The 16,952-nt window shown below is 62.0% G+C and overlaps 2 protein-coding genes and 1 long non-coding RNA gene across 5 annotated transcripts in view; 2 read left to right on the top strand and 1 right to left on the bottom strand.

Annotated features, from left to right (window-relative positions):
- Positions 1-3,010: 3,010 nt before the first annotated feature.
- On the bottom strand, positions 3,011-8,345 carry LOC145721476 (uncharacterized). The gene is made up of 2 exons (XR_014145171.1): positions 5,133-8,345; positions 3,011-4,480 (listed from the first exon to the last, which is right to left on the bottom strand). It is a non-coding gene; the product is annotated as an uncharacterized LOC145721476 (long non-coding RNA).
- A 66-nt stretch (positions 8,346-8,411) lies between these two features.
- On the top strand, positions 8,412-10,323 carry PSMG3 (proteasome assembly chaperone 3). 3 transcript variants are annotated; one of them, XM_031042069.2, is made up of 3 exons: positions 8,412-8,467; positions 8,993-9,229; positions 9,829-10,323. In XM_031042069.2, the coding sequence occupies exons 2-3, from the start codon at positions 9,014-9,016 to the stop codon at positions 9,979-9,981; spliced, it is 369 nt and encodes a 122-aa protein (XP_030897929.1). In that variant the 5' UTR covers positions 8,412-8,467; positions 8,993-9,013; the 3' UTR covers positions 9,982-10,323. The 3 variants fall into 3 exon arrangements, with proteins under 3 accessions (XP_030897929.1, XP_006745971.1, XP_030897928.1); XM_006745908.3 differs by lacking the exon at positions 8,412-8,467 and adding an exon at positions 8,480-8,574; XM_031042068.2 differs by lacking the exon at positions 8,412-8,467 and adding an exon at positions 8,706-8,784.
- Positions 10,324-10,469: 146 nt separating this feature from the next.
- Positions 10,470-16,952, top strand: part of TMEM184A (transmembrane protein 184A) — a 14,285-nt gene continuing 7,802 nt past the window's right edge. The window contains exon 1 of the mRNA XM_081819220.1: positions 10,470-13,583. The gene's annotated coding sequence lies outside the window, so the exon portion shown is untranslated. The remainder of the gene's footprint in view (positions 13,584-16,952) is intronic.

The following is a 16,952-nucleotide window of genomic DNA, read 5'->3' as shown; positions in this document are numbered from 1 at the left end:
AGGTGAGGTGGGGAGGGGGCTCATGGGGGAGAAGCTGAGGCAGGCGCTCTGGGGAGGGGGATGGCAGCGACCAAGGGTGCACGGAGTAGGGAACGGGAGGCCGGACTGAACCCCGGACCCGCACAGCACTGGGTCCCCTGCACCACCCCCCACAGGCCTGGGTACCTGATCCTGTTTCCCTTTTCTCTGTGGCTCCCAGGAAGGTCAGAGCTAAAGCCTAGGCCCCGTAATAGTAACTGTGGGGGGCGCAGAGGCCAGCGTGCACCCACTCTGTTTTCATCGTGGCCTTGACTGTCTAGTCCAGCTTACGAGTCCTACTCCTGACTTTGAATGCCCCTGCTCGGGGCTGACTTACCTCCCTCCTGCCGCGCGCGCCTGACGGTCCCCCCAGAGGACTTCTCGCCCCCCTTACAGTCCTCAGTCTGGCCCACAGGCCGGGCTCAGCAGGTGCCCGCGACATAACACCTTGAAGATCTTTGTGGCCAGGTGTCTGTACTTCTGGGGGGAGGGACACCCAGAGAAGACAGAGGCAGAGACGGGCAGAGACGGAGAGCGAGAAGGGGGAGCGAGAGGTTGAGACCCGAATGGACAGAGTGAGAGAGCAGATGGGCTCCTGGCCCCCCCGGAAGAGGCAGGCTAGCCGGCCAGGTGGGTGGGAAGTGCCGGGGCAAGCCCCTCTTCCCCTGGGGAGTGAGGACCACAGGACAGACACCTCGGAGCCTCCACCCACACCGGGCTCTGCAGGCCTCTGCTGCCCCCTGGAGGCGTTCGCTGGTAACGCAGGCTCTCCCCGCCCTGCCTTCCCCAGGGTTGGGGGCTGTAGACCCTCCTTCCTGCTCTTTCCCCGCCAACACCCAACCCAAACCACCTAGATTCACCTCGGGGGGCTGTGGCGCGTCCTCGGGGCGCAAGGTCCCCCGGGCCACAAAGGTCCCAAGCGCGCTGCTTTCCCCATGTTCTTTCCTGGTTGTGAGAACAGAATACAGCCGTGCCTACGGGCATCTGCGGACACTGGAAGTGCCCGCGAGTCTGCACCTGCTGCCACCACAGGACCAGCCCCGTGACAGCGTCACCACCGGCCTTTCCCACCAGGCGGCGGGGCCACCCCACCGCGGCCTCCCTCGCTGCCGCACTCCTTGGGGGCCTTCCTCCTCCTTTCAGCCGCGCTCGGGCTGGTGGTGGTGAGGGCGTTGCGGTGCCGACCTCAGTCCGCTTGGACCTGCGGCCACCGGCTCATCATCTGCCTTATCTCTGCAGCCCAGAGCCCTCAGCCCGCTCCCGGCCGGAAATGCTCATCCAGCGGGTGCCCAAGAGACCGTTCTCTCCCGGACGGACGGGCGGATGGACGGAAGGACGGACGGGCGACTGCGGCACCTTCGGGGCACCGGGAAATCAGACCTGTGTGCCCCGAGGTGCTGTGGGACGCCGCAGGACACCGCCACCGCTCTCCAAGCGGATCCGCTCCCGGTTGGAGGTGGGACTTTCCATCGGTTCTACCTGTTGGTGGTGCTTGTTTGCCCCCATTATGGGTTCCTGGTTTCCTTCTGCGCAGACCCTGAGGTCCGCTCTCGAGGGACGGTTTCCCGAGTGCAGACAAATGCGCACAGTCACGTCAGCACCCCCACCACCAAGATGCAGACGTCCATTCTCCCACAAAACCGTCCCTGAGCCCCAGCTCTGCACCGCGGACCCGCTTTCTGTTCCGATAAGCTGGCCCTTCTCGGAACTCCAGAGGCGTGCAGTCAGGCCTCATGCAGACTCTGTGCTCGGCTGCTTTCTCTCAGCAGTTTGTGAGGTTGCCCCCCCCCCCACGCTGTTGCATGGACCACTAAGCACTTCACCCCTTCCAAATACAGAGCAGCGTCCCATCACGTGCGCGCGCCATTTTGTGTCTGCACCCCCCACTCGCTGAGAGCGTGCGGGGTGCATCCGTGGGGGTGGGGAGGGCCTTCTGCTGGCTGTAGACCGAGGAATGGCCCCACTGCGGCATGTGGGAGGCGGTGGTCGCCTTTCCAAGGGACCGCTAACCCGCTCCCCAGAGTGCCATTCCACGTTCCCGCAGGCCACGCGGGCCGCTCCAGCCGCAAACCCATTCCCGCCGGCCCTGGGCGTGGCCGGTTCTCACTCCGTTCAGGTCTGTGTCCTGTTCTGTCTCGGACCGTCCAGCAGGGCTTAGTATCTCCCCGTGTTATCAGTTCTGGATGCACAAAACTATAGGCATTGGATTCTAAATCCTCCAAAACTCTTTTAAGTCCAGCCCCCCAAATGCAGATCCCCCCTCCCCCTGCACGAGTCCCTACCCCAGCTGACCACCTGCTCTCAATTCCCCCAAAGGGAGCAGACTCACCACCTCCCGTGTGCGGCCCTGGTGTTACTGGTCAGCACGTCCCCGAGCCGTGACCAGTCTGCCCTCTGAGAGCCTCCACCTGGGACAGCCCACACATATGGAACAGGCTTCGGAACCGTGAGGCCGTCTCCCGCCTTCTCCGCCCCGTCCGCCGGGTCCCTGCTGGGTCCCTCCCGCCAGCGCGTCTCTGGGCGGCCTCTTCCTCCAGGGGCCCCGCCCCCTCCCTGTGCCGCGCCACTAAAGAGTGGGTGGGAGGCACCTGGGGGCCACCTGGCCAATGTGCCCATTTTACAGATGAGGGTTTACAGCTGGAGGCCCAGGGAGGGGAAGGGAATGGTCCAAGGCCACAGGTGAGCCTGCCCTGGCCCTGGAGGCTCAGGTTCCCTCGGCCCCATCCTCCCGGCTCCTGCGCCCGCCCCAGCCCCTCGATCCGTGGCGTGGCATGCAACCTCGAATGCGGTCCAACTCATCAAGCACGTTTTGAGGCCCCGTGGCATTCGGCACTGGTCCTACCTCTCCTGGTAAGAGAGCGGGAGCCGGGACGGGCCTCCGTGAGGATGGGCAAGCTTGGCGGCAGGCCCCACGCAGGGCAACAGGGCCGCGTCCTCGCCAGGGGAAATAACTCCTTAAAATATTGAAAGAAAGGCTTCCCGAAATTGTACATGGATTAAGGTTTCATTTATTAAGGAACTAAACAAATATGTGGGTGCAAGGCAGTTGTCAGTATTTCTAAGGAGGGCAGAAAACCTCCCACTGGGAGCGAAACACTGTAACAGCCGAGCTTGACCGAAATCAACACGCCGTCCTCAGCTCCCCGTTCTGGGCGGGCAGGGAACTGGGTCCAAAAACAAGGGGTTTTTTGGGGGCTTACTGTTTGGTCTTAAGTGAAAACACTCCCACCGACATAGAACTCCAAAGCCTGGGACCCGTGTAGACCACACAGCCCCTGCCTGCCACCTCTGAACAGAGGCTACACCCACCAGGAAACACCACTGGCCTCTGTGGGAAAATGATTTTACTTCTTCCCCTGTGCTGCAGGCATTCCAGAAATGATCTTTAAACGCTCCCTGGGAAGAGGATTTATTCCTCTTCTGAACCGCTCCCTGGATCCTTATAAACTGGACTCAGTTTTAATGGTATGCATTAATTTCCCTTGGGAAAAATTTGAATTTCACATAGACCCGGGGTTTTGTTCTTGTAATAAAATATATGCGATTTTCGATTGGTTGCCTTTAATCTTTTTTTTCCTGCAAAAACCTCAGCGGCTTATGTTTCTTATATCCTGCCCCCCTCCCTCCACTTGGATAATCCTGGTTTGGAAAAAAATTAATCGTTCATTGTTTTTCCAGATAACTGGGTGCTGCTATAGTAATCTCTGTCTTGTGGAGAACTCTAATTAGAACCGCTTCTAATTCCGTGCCACTATTTGTTCAAGGGTGTCTGTGACCGCCGTGCACGGGGTCACTCCCAGCTGGGGCACAGAAAGGGCGGGCGTGGGCTGGCGGTAAATGCGGGGGCCCCCAGGGCAGAGCATCCCCAGCCTCGGCGGCGGCGGGGGCGGGGAAACCACTCGGAGAAAGATCCGCAGACCACCACGGAGGTGGCCATGCCCCCGAGGCCTCTCGCACCTGCTTCTGTCCTAACGGGCACCAGCAACTCCCGAACCGCCACAGCATTTCCCCAGGGACGGGACTGGGGCAGGAGGACCCCTTGGCCTTGGCTGTATCAAGGCCTGTGCTTAGATATCCCCAGACCCATCTCGGGCGCATTAGGGGACCAGGCAGATAGGTTGACATGGCCACTCCTCGGCATCAGCTGCCCCCAAACGCCAGCAGTGAAGAGAGCTCAGGGCCGCTGGTCCCAAGAGGCCCCTTGTGTGTGGTTCCGTGAGTGGATCCCGCTGACCCGTGAAAGGCGGGCAGCCCTGTTGTACACCGGGTGTGTCCGGCCCTCCACCAGGCCCTTTCACCATGTGACCTCATTTAATCCTCCCAAGAGCCGGTCTGTCGGAAGGAACGCAGCCCTGAGGTGCGTGCATGAACCTTGTCCACACGTTGCTGAGTGGAAGGAGCCGGCCACGGAAGGCCACGTGGTGCAGGAGTCCCCTTGTGGGCGTTGTCCACATGGGCAAATCTGCAGAAACACAAAGTGGGTGCGTGGTTTCCAGGGGTGGGGGGCGGGGAGGGTGGGGCCCTCTAGATATTTCGTCACGTTCATTATGATTTCTTCGTTGACGTAATCACTGACAAGGACTTGCTAACTCTCAAATGCAGGGGGAGCTGCTCGTACATGAATTCGTTTTCACGGAGCGATTGGTTCAAGGACAGGCACGTGACCCAGGCTGGTCTAGGGAGACTGGCCTGGATGTTCCCGGGGAATCCTGGGAAAGAGAGCGACTGGGGGCAGGGGCTGGTGATGCTGACGGGACGCAGGACAGCAATCTTGGAGTTGAGAAACGGAGGGGAGAATCGTCGGAGTGTCCAGGACTTCTCAGCTGTCCAGTGAGCCCATCTGTTCTCCTTTGGAGCAAAGGACGGTTTCACACGGTGTCTGTCACCTCTGCCTGGAAGAACCCTAATGGACACACCTCCCGTAACTCGGTCCTAAGTATCTACCGCCTAAAGGGAATAAAATCTGCTTATCTGATGCCGTGTCTCAGGCCTGCATCACAAACGTGATCTCCAGCTCTCTGCATACCCGGGTCCTCTTAGGAGACTGGCTGGGACACGTGAGAGGGGCTATCGTTTCTACAAATAACACAGCTCCACCTATTACACCATCTCACCGAAACCTGGAGGGGACACTGTGTCTATGAGCCACTCCCTCGGGCAGACCCTGGAGGGTGGCAGCTCTGAGAGCCTCCTGCAGGTCAAGGGCCTCTGAGCCCCAAAGACTGATTTGCTTTCGAGCCATTCCTCACCCGGCATACGGCAGCAGGATGTTACTCACCTGTGGATGAGAGGACAGGTGTTTAATAATAAAGGTAATAAATAATGTATAAATGTATAAGTAAGTATGAAAACACATGAAGTAATAGCTAACTTCATAAAGCTCCGGGAAATCACGGCCCGCGGCCCACCTCATTCCCTCCTGTGAGGCCGGCACCGTGTTCTCTCCATTTCCGAGCTGAGAAGCTGAGGCTGACAGGGAAGGTTGCCCCAAAGCACAGCTAGTAAGGGCCAAGGAGGTAGATTCTGGAGCCTTCCAGGGTTGACATCTTAGGCCCCTGTGTGCCTGCCGGAGCTGGCAAGGCATGAGCTCGCAGAGGGAAGTAGGGACATCCTAACACAGAAGGTTTCCCTACTGAATCGACCGTTTACAAAACGGGGCTCCCCTTAAATGCCCCTCCGTGTCCCCCACTCTCTCTCACGCACAGGCACGACGTCGCAAGTCCTGGTAGGTACGCTGCGAGGCTGGGGGTGCTGCCGTGCATCATGTGAGATGCAAGATTTCGGAAAGCCCATTAAGGTTAATACTGGGGAATGTGGCGGCAAACGTGGAGGGCCCGGCAGTGCCAGACGGGGCCGGCTGGTGAGAGGACAGACTCCAAGGACAAACGTGCATATCAAAGGATCATGAGAGGCTCTTGGGGAAGCGGATGGTACCCTCGGACCGCCCTCCTTGTTATGCAGCCGGGAAAATCGCTGTTGGACAACTTGTTGGGAAAATTATGATCCTGCCAAATCCACACTGGATTCGTTGGTTCTACAAATTAACGTATAACGGCATTCATAACCTAGAATTCCTTGAATGTAAGACAAATTCAAGACATTTTCTTTTGCCCCCATTTTTTTTAAATATATATTTCTAATGAGAATTTTTATTTATTTTTATTTTTTTAAGATTTTATCCATCTATTTGAGAGAGAGAGAATGAGAGACAGAGAGCATGAGAGGCAGGAGGGTCAGAGGGAGAAGCAGACTCCCTGCCGAGCAGGGAGCCCGATGCGGGACTCGATCCCGGAACTCCAGGATCATGACCTGAGCCGAAGGCAGTCGCTTAACCAACTGAGCCACCCAGGCGCCCCTTGCCCCCATTTTTTTAAGATAAATTCTCAGACTCTTCTGCCCCACCAGTGACACTCTCACTACTCAGTTCCCATTTTAAGTGGATTCACTTAAGGGAATTCGCCTCCCACTGGAGAACAGCCCAGGGCAGGCAATGAGCTGGGCCCCCATTATTCCAAGTGCCCACGTTCTGCCCACGTGCCCACTTCGGCCTCCAGGAAGCCCCTCCTAGACTTCCCACCTCCTTTCCTTCATATGCAGCCTCTATCCAAGATCTCGACCAAAAAACAGCCAACAGACAAGCACTGACATATTTGCTTAAGTGTCATCGAAACTTATCAGCCACTCTGCTCTTGCACGTCTTTCATAAAGGTGAGAACTTTATTTCAGAGTTGGGTATTTTTTGGAGGGGAGGGTGTCAAACTTATGTCTATTTGTATACAGAGAAAATGCACGAATAGGTGAACAGCAGTGAATGCACCTTCGTAAGGTTTCCCACGGCAAAGCAACAGAATTGGCAATTTGCTTTTGGGGTGTGTGTGGGTGGATGTGGGTTTAAATTTAGCCCCAACAAAAACACTCGGGAGAAATTGATACCCTTCATCCTTTTTGAGTATTGGAACCTTGAAAGTTATAATCTTTCCCTCTGCGAACCGGCTGCAAGAAAGCTCAAAAACAGGTTTCCTTTTGATTTTGATTTCTATTTTGATAGTTTTGTATACACGCCTTTTATTTTAAGCCACCAGAAATCCTTTTGGAAGGCGCACGCTTCATTGGACTTGACATGGACTGTCTAAGGAATCATTAAATCACGAGAAAAGGGAGCAGAGATTAGGGATGCCAAGGCTTCCTAAGGGGCTCAGTGGGGTGGGCAGACCAGGTGGAGGGGAAATGCGGCCCCGCAGGGGCTGTCAGGAACCTGGACAGCAAGGCCGCTGAGTGCGGGTTCTGAAGGGCTGTTACTGCCCTAAGGAGGAATCTGCAGGCTCAAGCTAGGGCAGCAAGGTCCCCCACCCCGCCAATAACACTTCCAGCTTGGAGAAAGAGAGGATGAGCCCTGGGGGGCTGTCAGAGATGGCGGGAGGGGACGAGAAATCGTCCTGCCACAGGGGCCACGCCGGTCCCTCCTCTTCCCCCGTACCTGAGCGCGGAGCCCTCAGACCAGTCATGCAGGGCAAGCAGGGCGAGCGTCTGAAGCCCGGATCCAGCCCTTACCAGCTTTACGACCCGGGGCAAGCGCTCTGAACCTGAACAGCCTGTCTATAGGACGGGGTCAAGACTGCAGGAACCACTGCTCACAGAGCACTTCGCCCAATGCCGGGCACCCACCACGGCCTGAGGAGTCCGATGGACGTGCGCTGGAAGGGTGGCCCAGATGGACCCCAGAGGGCTGGGGCCCGCGTGAAAATGGGGCGGAGGGCTCCCCCGCAGACCGCCCCCACCCCTGCAGAACGATCCCAGAGGGCTGGGGGACCCGGGAGCGTGGGGCGGAGGTCTCGCCCCCCACGGACCGCCCTCCGGCCCCGCAGATCGCCCCCACCCCTGCAGACCACCCCAGGAGGGCTGGGGGCCCCGGGAGAGTGGGGCGGAGGGCTCGCCCCCCACGGACCGCCCCCGCCCCGGGGCCCTCAGTCCTGGCCTCGCCGTGGGGCCTCCGAGCCGTCCCGCCCGCCCGGGTCAGCAGGACGCCCCGCGCCCGGGCTCCGACTCCTGCCGGCCACACCCAGGTCCCTGTGTCCGCGGCGGCGGCCCTCACGGCCCGCTCTGCGTGGGGCGACCTCTGCACGGCGCCGGCTCCGCTCCGACAGCCCCCGGGCCGCCATGCGGGTAGGGAACCCATAGCCAGGCGCTGCCCCGACTACCGAGGTCACCCCGGGGGAGCAGCCAGAGGCCGGGAGGCCGAGGCCCGCGGGTGGGGGGCTGCCGCCCCTCGCCCCGAACAGGCGTCCCCTCTCCGGAGCGCGGAACCCCGCTGCTCAGGGCGCCGGAGACCGTGCCGGGACCGGAAGCTCGCAGGCGCCCTTCCGGTGGGAGGGGCCGCAGCGCGAGTAGGCGGGGCCCCTGCGGGGGCGGGCCCGCGTCGCCCAAGGGCGTCACTTCCGGGCGCGGCGCGGTAAGCGCGGGCGGCGTGGCGGGTGGGATGGGTAGACGGCGCGCGCCCCCGCGGGGCCCCCGGCCTACCGGCTTCCCGTCGCCGTCTGCCCTTCGCCCGCGCGGGAGGTGCTGCCCTGTCCTGTGGGGGCGGTCGTTTCCCCAAACGGAAGGGGAAGCTCAGCGGGCGACGGGAGCGCGGCCACCTGCTGGAGCCCAGCCTTGTGCACCTGCGGCGCTCGCTCCCGCCGGCCTCGGGCCGCGGACGGGTGTGGAGCCGGGCGGGAGGGCGGGAGCCTCCGGGGACAGAGACCAGCGTGTGCCCTGACGGCCCGCCTGGTAGGCGCAGCCCGCACGTCTGCACTGTGCGCCTGGGAGCGGCTCCCGGGGGCTCCGGGTGAAGCCCGTGTGGGTGCACGGGCGCTTGCTCGGATGGGCGTGCTTGTGTCTGGTACCGGGTGGCACTAACGCTGGAGCCACGGGGCACATCCGACGCGGTTTGGCTGAATTACTCTGGTTTTTTCTCTTTCCTTGTTAAACATGAAAGTGCCACTGGAGAGACCCATCCATGGAAGGCAAACCCTTGCTGGTCTCCAAGCAGAAGACGGAAGTGGTGTGTGGGGTCCCCACGCAGGTGGTCTGCACAGCCTTCAGCAGTCACATCCTGGTGGTGGTGACCCAGTTCGGGAAGATGGGTACCCTGGTCTCCCTGGAGCCCAGCCCCGTGGCCAGTGACATCAGCAAGCCTGTGCTCACCACGAAAGTCCTTCTTGGGCAGGACGAGGTAAAGTGGCTGGGAAGGGGTCCCCACGGTGGAGGAAAACCCGCTGGTGTGACTGCGGTTTGTGAGTAGTGGCCGGAGGGTCCGGTGGGAGGGCCACGGAGCCCGCGGACAGCCACGGCATTTCCTGAAGCCTGCGCAGCTGAGAGAGCACCTGCCTGCCCTAGGCGCGTGCTTTTCCCAGCCCGTCAGTGTTGTATCTGGCGGACAGGCGGGGTATTGATCTTGTAAGGTTTGAGCCTCTCATGCTACCTTGGAGTAACGAGCTCTGACGAGATCGCCTGTGAGGTTTGACAGACCCCACCCCAGCCGTGCAGAATACGTTTCACGATTCCTTCTAGATGATGGCCACCAGAAGAGACCAGGGAATCAGAAGGCACCAAGAAAATGAGTAGAATGGTGCCTCTTCAGCGTTTTGTTTAGGACTGGAGTGTTCTGGAGTCTGGTTGAATGCTGCACGACTGTTGCTTTGAACTTACGGGGCAGGGTGTGGTTTATTGGGGTTGTAGAAAGCCAGTCAGGTTCCTAGGGGACACCGCGAAGGCGCTAAGGGAAAACAGATTTGTCGCAATTAAAATGGTTTCTCTTCTTTCCTTTACCAGCCTCTCATCCATGTCTTAGCAAAGAACCTGGTGACGTTTGTGTCTCAGGAAGCTGGAAACAGAGCGGTCCTCCTGGCCATGGCCGTGAAGGACAGGAGTGTGGAGGGGCTGAAGGCCTTGAAGGAGGTGATCCAGTCCTGCCAGGTGTGGTGACCCTGGAGCAGCAGACGCGCCTGCTACTCAGCGGGCTGAGGGGACACGCGACACCCGGGGTCAGGCAGGAGGAGGAGCTCTGCCTTTAGCTCTAGAAGCCAGAAGAAATGTGCACATCCCAGGCAGACTGGTACTTTGGGCGCTAACTTATCCGCGGGTGGAGGAAAGCTGCGGAGTGTGTCTGGGGGCTGTGAACGGTTCTTACCCGGGTCCAGATCGCTGCGTATGTTTGAGACTTGAAAGATGAGTCATCAGGCATGAGTCCTGGCCCCCCACGTGCAGTATCTGTTGTTGAAGGAAATTTTTTTTATTCTCAATAAATGCCTGTCCCCGGATACCTCACCATCCTTCCTGGCAGTACTGAGAAACTAACGTCACGCGGCGTAGGTTCGGTTCAGCGCACCGTAAGTGGGAGGAAAGCTTGTTTGGCAAGGTTCACACACGCTGTGCACGCTGCCCTTGCTCCTTCCCCCGGCTTCTCTGAGCCGGTTTGGCTTGCCGGACAGCCGTTGCCTTCTGTTCCGTGAACCTCTCTCACCGTCTTGCCGTGCGGCAGTTACGGTGAGGCGTGGGCTTCAGGATGGCGTTCGTGGCCTGTGACCGCCCGGGCCTCTGGTGGACAGCAGCTCGGACCCTCTGGGCTGGTCCTCGTCCCCCACTAGCCATGGTGGCGCGTCACTGTCCGCACCAGAAGCGGGGCTCCAGTGTGCCGTTTGAGTCCGCCCTGCAGAGGACCGGAGACTAGAGGGGATGAGGGCCCGGGGTCTGGAAGCTGGGGTCCCTGTGTAAAGAGGGGAGGCCCGGCTGGCTCGCTCAGTGGAGTGTACGACTCTCGATCTTGGGGCTGTGTTCCGGCCCCAGGGTGGGCGTCGAGGTGACTTAAAAATAAAATCTTAAACAAGATCTCCGTAAAGAAACACCTTGGGTGGCGTCCATGTCCTCGTGAGAGCAGAAGGGATGTTTTTATTTGGTTTCCCTCAGAACCAACGGTTTCTGAGACCCTGAGGTTCTTGACTTTAGAAACTCCTCTCCAACAGGCGATGGGAAGGACTGGTTCAAGCCGCCGGTCCGGTTTAGAGGTGAGCATGAGTTCGCTGAAGATGGGACAGAGGGAAACTCTTCAAGGGCTCATTCTGTCAGCAGAATGTGCGGGGTCACCATCAGCCCTGCCCCGCCCGGGGCACAGCCTGGCAGACGGCGACCGCGGGGCTCACGCATGGGAATCCTGCCAGACTTCCCAGAGGAGGCGCTGACGCTGCTGCCGGGAGCCTGGGTGACCGGGGAAACTGAGGCAGGCCCGTCCCTGAAAGACACAGGACTCCTTTGTGGCCAGCTCCGCCCCACCTCCCGGCCTCTCGGGCAGACCTGTAGCCAGCCTGGCCACTCCCACCCCACCTGCCTTCCCACCGCACTCGCCCGGTTACATCCTGCCCCCTGAGCCCCGCTTGGTGGGCCTCTCGGGGGACTGGGACCAGCACAAGTTCTAAGGACACAGCAGCCGACCAGAGAAGGGAAGGGACGTGCACACACGAGGACCCCCAAGGACTGGGGTGTCCTGACGGGTGGGGAGGAACCGGCTGCTGGAGAAGCACCGCCCCCACCCCCACAAGCAGAGGCGTGGCGTTCTCAGGTTAATACTCAGCAGTTACTCAACGCTTGTTATCTCAGAATTAGGTGTTTGTGCTGTGGGGTCACGACTCCTCCCATTTTACAAGGGAACCTGAGGCTGGGATCAGATTTGCAGCTTTCGGTGTTCTGGTGTGGTCCCTAAATGCGTCTCCCTGGGACTAGCATACCTGCCTATCACGGTGACCAGGCTCGGGGGACAGCCCATGTCCTCACTCAGACCCAGGGAGGTCACTCCTCTTGTCATCCGCGTGTTCCAGAGGGGGACGGAGGCAGCATCGCCCAGCCGCCCCAGCGCAGCAGAGCGGGGACTCGAACCCGGGCGCAGGCCCCTCACCGCCGCTTGCTGGTAGCCGGACTGCGCGACGAAGCCGCACACCCACCCCTCGAGGCCGCCCTGAAGAAGAGGCCCCGGAGACACGGGGCTCGGAGACCCAGGGTGGTGCCTGCCCAGGCCCTCGGCAGCCTGGCGGGGGTGGCGGGCCTGGCGTGGAACAGAGCGGGGCCCCCAGCACTTTCTCCGCGTCACCCTTACAGCTGCCGGGAACTGTCTGGTGGCTTGTGGAAACTGGCCGGATGCTACGCGCTCCTGTCGCTTACGCCTGTGCCTGGGCGCTGCCCTGCCCTATAAATCCAGGCACGGGATGGGGTGGGGAGGCGCTGGGCCCTCTGCCGCTACGGTTCAGGAGGAGCAATCCGGGAGGCCGCAGTCCCTGCAGGCGGCGGTCCGCGCCCTGGGGATGGTCATTCCTGTGCACGGACAGGCTGCATATGGCGCGTGCCCAGCAGTCCGCAGGCCGATGGAAGTTAACGGACACGGGGCTCGTCGACAGCCTCTGCAGCCCGGCCTGCTGGAGGGTTTCCTCCGTCAAGGTCACGCCCTCCCACCACCATGCGATCTGCCCAGTGCAGAGGCCCCCCAGACCCGCTCCCTCGCACGCCCTCCCTTTTCCTCAGTGCACATGGGGACGTGGCTCAGAGCCGAGAGTGAACGAGAGAAGCCAGGGAGGGCGGCTGCCCTCGGCGATCACTCCGAGCAGCTTCTCCTGGCAGCCCCCGATCCTCCAGAACCCATTACGACAACGAAGCGGTGGACTAAGACACCTGCACGCAGGACCGCTGAGCGCCGGCGTCTTAGTGCCTTGGCGTGACACTGGCGGTCAGGAGAGGGGCACGCGGGTGAGTGACTGGAAGGACGACCGACCGATGCGCAAAATCAGAGGGCCCTGAGTGAGCTGCGACCGAGTGCAGGGAGGCGCTCTGCCCCCGCAGCTTCATAGTCTGCACCCTGGCCGGAAGCAGAGAGATGGCGTCGCGGTGGGGGTGGGGGTGAAGGTGTGCTCGGTGGGAAGTGAGGACCCTCTGATTCCGAGATTGTGAGGAAACGGTGGGGACCATCTCTCCCGCGGGAGTAGGTGGCCGGCCGACTTCTCAGCGGCTCCGCGTCTCCGGAGGAGGCCCCTCGGAGACCCCGCGTGGGCTGCTCGGAGCCAGGAGCCCATCCCTCGGTGACGGCACGCGTCCCCCCGTCTGCCCCTCACTGCACCGTAGGAGGGGGGCATCGGACCCCCGACCACACGGACTGGAGAGATGTGGCCACCCAAGGCTACACCCGGATGTCAGAGACTCTGCGGTCGGCTTGTACCCCCCGCTGGACAGTGGACAATGGGAGGGACAGCAGGTCCCAGCGTCTGGGCAGGGCACGGCAGAGGGTGTGGTCTGGGCTGCACCCCGGCTGGCAGGGCCGGCCTGGCAGGGTGGGCGGTGGCAAGGAGGAGTGTTCTGGGTCCAGGGAAGGGTCAGCACTTCCCAGGAGCAACAGTATCTTGGACCAACCCAGGCTGCTGTGAGGAGCAACGGAGCTCTGGAGGCCCCACGGTGGGGGCTGGACCCCCAGCCACCACCCCCAGGCCTGCCGCCCTGCAACAGAGCTGCCCGAGGGGCCCGACCAGACGACTGAGGGAGCCACCAGAGAGGTAAGCGTGGGCAGGCATGTGTGTGCATGTGTGCACACCCACAGGAGGGCTGTGGGGTCCAGGCGGGGTCCCGTTCACTCTAGTGGGGCAGGGGGTCCGGGAGAAAAAAACCTCACACCCTGAAATTCCGAGAGTCCCGGCCTCTCTGCACCACCCCCTCTCCACTCGAGAGGACGGGGCCCTGCCAGGCCCCGCGATGCCACCTGATAACCAAAAAGGGTCTTAGGCCAGCACCCCTGCCCCAGCTCCGCCCGGAGGGCTGTCCCCGGGGACACACCCAGGACTGGCAGCTACAGGCACGCCCCGGGAACACCCAGCCCCTCTCTGGGGACGGAGGCAACCGGCCTGGGGGAGGGAGGTAGCACAGGGGAGGGACACGGGCCAGGAATGGGCAGCACAGAAAGGACAGAGAGCCCCAGGAAGAAGGGAGTGAAGTCCCCGAGATCCCATGCTGGGAGCTGACCAGCCTAGAAGCCCCCGGACGGTGACCTGGCTGGCAGGACGGTGGGCCGCCTGAGCTGTCCTTGGGCCGCAGGGACCGGGGCCCACCTTTATAAGGGAGGGAGACGGGTGCTGACCTGTTGCACGCGGGGGCTCCAATCGCGGGGGCAACTGAGGAAGGCCACAGACACAGGGAGGGCCGCGTCAGGGTCCCAGCCTCGTGTGTCCGACCCGGGGCCCTGCTCCCGCGGCTCTGGGGCCCAGCGCCCTGACCCAGGTGACGAGCCTGCGTCTCGGCCTCCGGGAGGCACTGCCTCCCTGCTCGCCCCCCACGCAGGGAATCCCAGAACTAGAGCTGGAGGGACCCGTGGCCCCCATGGGCCCGGAGGAGAGGAGAAGTGGCTTGGGGCCCCCAGGACGGTAGGTTCCTTCCACGGCCTGCAGAGGCCCCGTGGCCCCACCGCCACTCCCCACTTCTCCGAGCTCCCACCTGAGTGGCTTAAAGGCCCGAGCGCCCAGGACCCTCGGCTGAGAGTGGCTATGGTCCAGTGACCCCCAGGCCCTCCGCCACCGTGGCTATTGCTTGAGTCATGGGCCATCGCAGGGGCTGGAACAGAAGCTCAGAGGCAAACCCTGCCTGCCAGTCCCTGGACGCCAGGAGCAGGCACCCCCAGGAGAGCCAAAGGACCCCAGTGGGGAGGGCCTGAGGGAGCGTGCTGTCCTCCCCCAAGCTATTTCTGCCTGCCCAGGCGGCACTGGACAGGGCTGGCGGCAGGGAAGGAGCCACAGGCCTCTAGAGATGTTCCCCGATGGCAGGGCGCGTCTGGAAGGACATCCAGGGCCAGCAGTAAGGCCAAGGAGCCATGGGCGTTGGGTCATTAGTAAAGGGCGGGCGTGGGGATGAGGACACAGGCCCGACACCGGCCACAGCGTCTCAGCCACCCACAGCCCAGCCAGGACCTGCCCGGAACCTAGTCACCTGGTCAACGTACACAGGGGTCAGAGGCCCCAGCTGCCTGGACCTGGGCAGGCAGGTCTGTCCTGTGCTGGGCTTGGTCAGCGTCCAGCCCCGGGCGGGGAAATCAGGCCGGGCCGGCCAGGCCACCTCTGCTGAGAGTGCGTGGCCATGACAGCCGCTGCCGGGGGCGGGGCTGCTCTCCTGGGCTCGGTGCCCCTGGTGCAGGCCCCTCTCCCTCCCCTCCCTGTCTCCCGTGCCTCCCCCACCCAGACTCCTGCAGCTCTCCACTCCCCACACCCCGGCGGCCCCCGGGAGGGCGACATGGTTCAGGCCTTTCCCTGAGCTCAGAGCAAGGCAAGGGGGGTGTCCCAGCCCCCCAGTGATGGCAGGGACCTGCCTGCCGTACCCACGGCGCGGCAGGAGAACCCCAGACTCATCTGTACAGATGAGAAAGCAGAGGCCCTGAGAGGTGAAGGGGTCTGCCGAGGTGGCCCCCGAGGCCATGGGCAGAGCAAGGCACTGAGGGCTGAGGCTGCCTCCAGAGAGACAGGTCAGGACCCAGAGAAAGAGGGGGAGGGCAGAAGGCCCCCACTTTGCGGAGGCCCGGGATTCTAAAGTGCACGCATGGCCTGGTGCTGATGGGAAGGCCCTGAGCAAAGCCATGTCCCGCAGTGTGTAAGAGGTTCTGGAGTGGGGAGGCTTCAGAGCCAGGGATCCCTGGAGGCCTTCCTGGAGGCAACAGCTGAACAAGAAAACCTCAGGGTAAGGCAGCTGCAGGAACAGCCCAGAAGTGACACTGGGCCTGGCCTCCACCATCAGAGCAGGGGCGGCCCTGAACGGAAGGGGCTTCCCGGGATCATGGACCCCTGGCCCCCACTTGCTGCAGGCAGAGCTGCAGGGGGAGGAGGCCCCCGGGCCTGCCCCCTGTGTTCAACCGGCCTTGTCAGAAAGAACTGCCCGCCCCCACAGTGTTTCCACCTCCGAGGAAACAGCCGAGCTTCGGAAGTCCCTCTATCTGGGCCCAGGGTCCAGGCCTCAAGCCTCCCCAAAGCCAGGGCCCCTCTGCATGCTCCCAAAGGCCTGGCCCCGCTGACTCCAGCTAGGAAGTCCTTCTGACATCTAACCAGAGTGCATCCTGCTGCAGGCTCGGTCCCCCAACACCAGCCTGGGAAGGACCTAGGCCTCGTTTCCCCCACCTGTGGCATGGGTGGGTCCCTGGGCCCCTGCCAGGCCCATCCACGTCCCCAAAGCTGAGTCTTTGCCCTTCAGGGTCCCCAAGCCATTGTCACCAGGGGTCCGCACGCGCTGACCCACACTCCCGGCACCCAGGGCAGGTGGCGGGATGCGGGCACACAGGGGAGACTTACTCTGGCTGGCTGAGGTACAGACCACACCGGCCACCCCAACCACAGGAGGTAGGAGCCACCGCACAGGGCTGGCCACACAGAGGCTGCCCACTCCCCGGGCACTGGAGACGGGCTGGGCCCAGCGCGGGAAGCTCCCGTGGAGGGAGGGCAGGCAGCAAGCACAAAGCCAACAGGTGGACAGGAATCCCAGGTGGGATTTAAAGGGGGGACAGGACTGAACGGTGACACCTGAGCCGGCTGGACAAGGAGATGGCTGGGAGAGAAGTCAGTGTGGACGGTCCCGGCAGGGGGGGAGGGGGTTGTGGAGGGGTGGGGAGAGGGGTTGTGTGTCCAGGCCTGCAGCCTCCCACAGTCCTGGGGACCGTGGACATGTGGATGAACCTCTCCGAGCAAAAAGGGATCTGTCATTCCCACAGTTCAGCCCTTGAATGGCCTAGGCCCGCAGGGAGCGTTAGGTGGGCACAGAGGACATGAACGTGTGACCCCATCGGGGGCACAGAGCAGACCCTTCGTGCTGCCCGCGGCAGCGGCATGCACGCGTTTGTGTCCCCACCCCGACGGCCCCAGAGACAGGGCCGGATAAGCCTCTTCCCAAAGGGGTCT

Source organism: Leptonychotes weddellii, chromosome 5 (assembly GCF_054177405.1).
Source record: "Leptonychotes weddellii isolate Sample4059 chromosome 5, ASM5417740v2, whole genome shotgun sequence".
In the NCBI taxonomy this organism is placed as follows: Eukaryota; Metazoa; Chordata; class Mammalia; order Carnivora; family Phocidae; genus Leptonychotes; species Leptonychotes weddellii.
Note: the sequence above shows the minus strand (reverse complement) of the source record. Positions and strands in the feature narration are given on the sequence as shown.

Coding starts and splice junctions, on each gene's coding strand:
- PSMG3 (XM_031042069.2), top strand. CDS start 9,014: ATGGAAGGCAAACCCTTGCTGGTCTCCAAGCAGAAGACGGAAGTGGTG. Junction 9,230..9,828: donor TCCTTCTTGGGCAGGACGAG/GTAAAGTGGCTG, acceptor TTCCTTTACCAG/CCTCTCATCCATGTCTTAGC.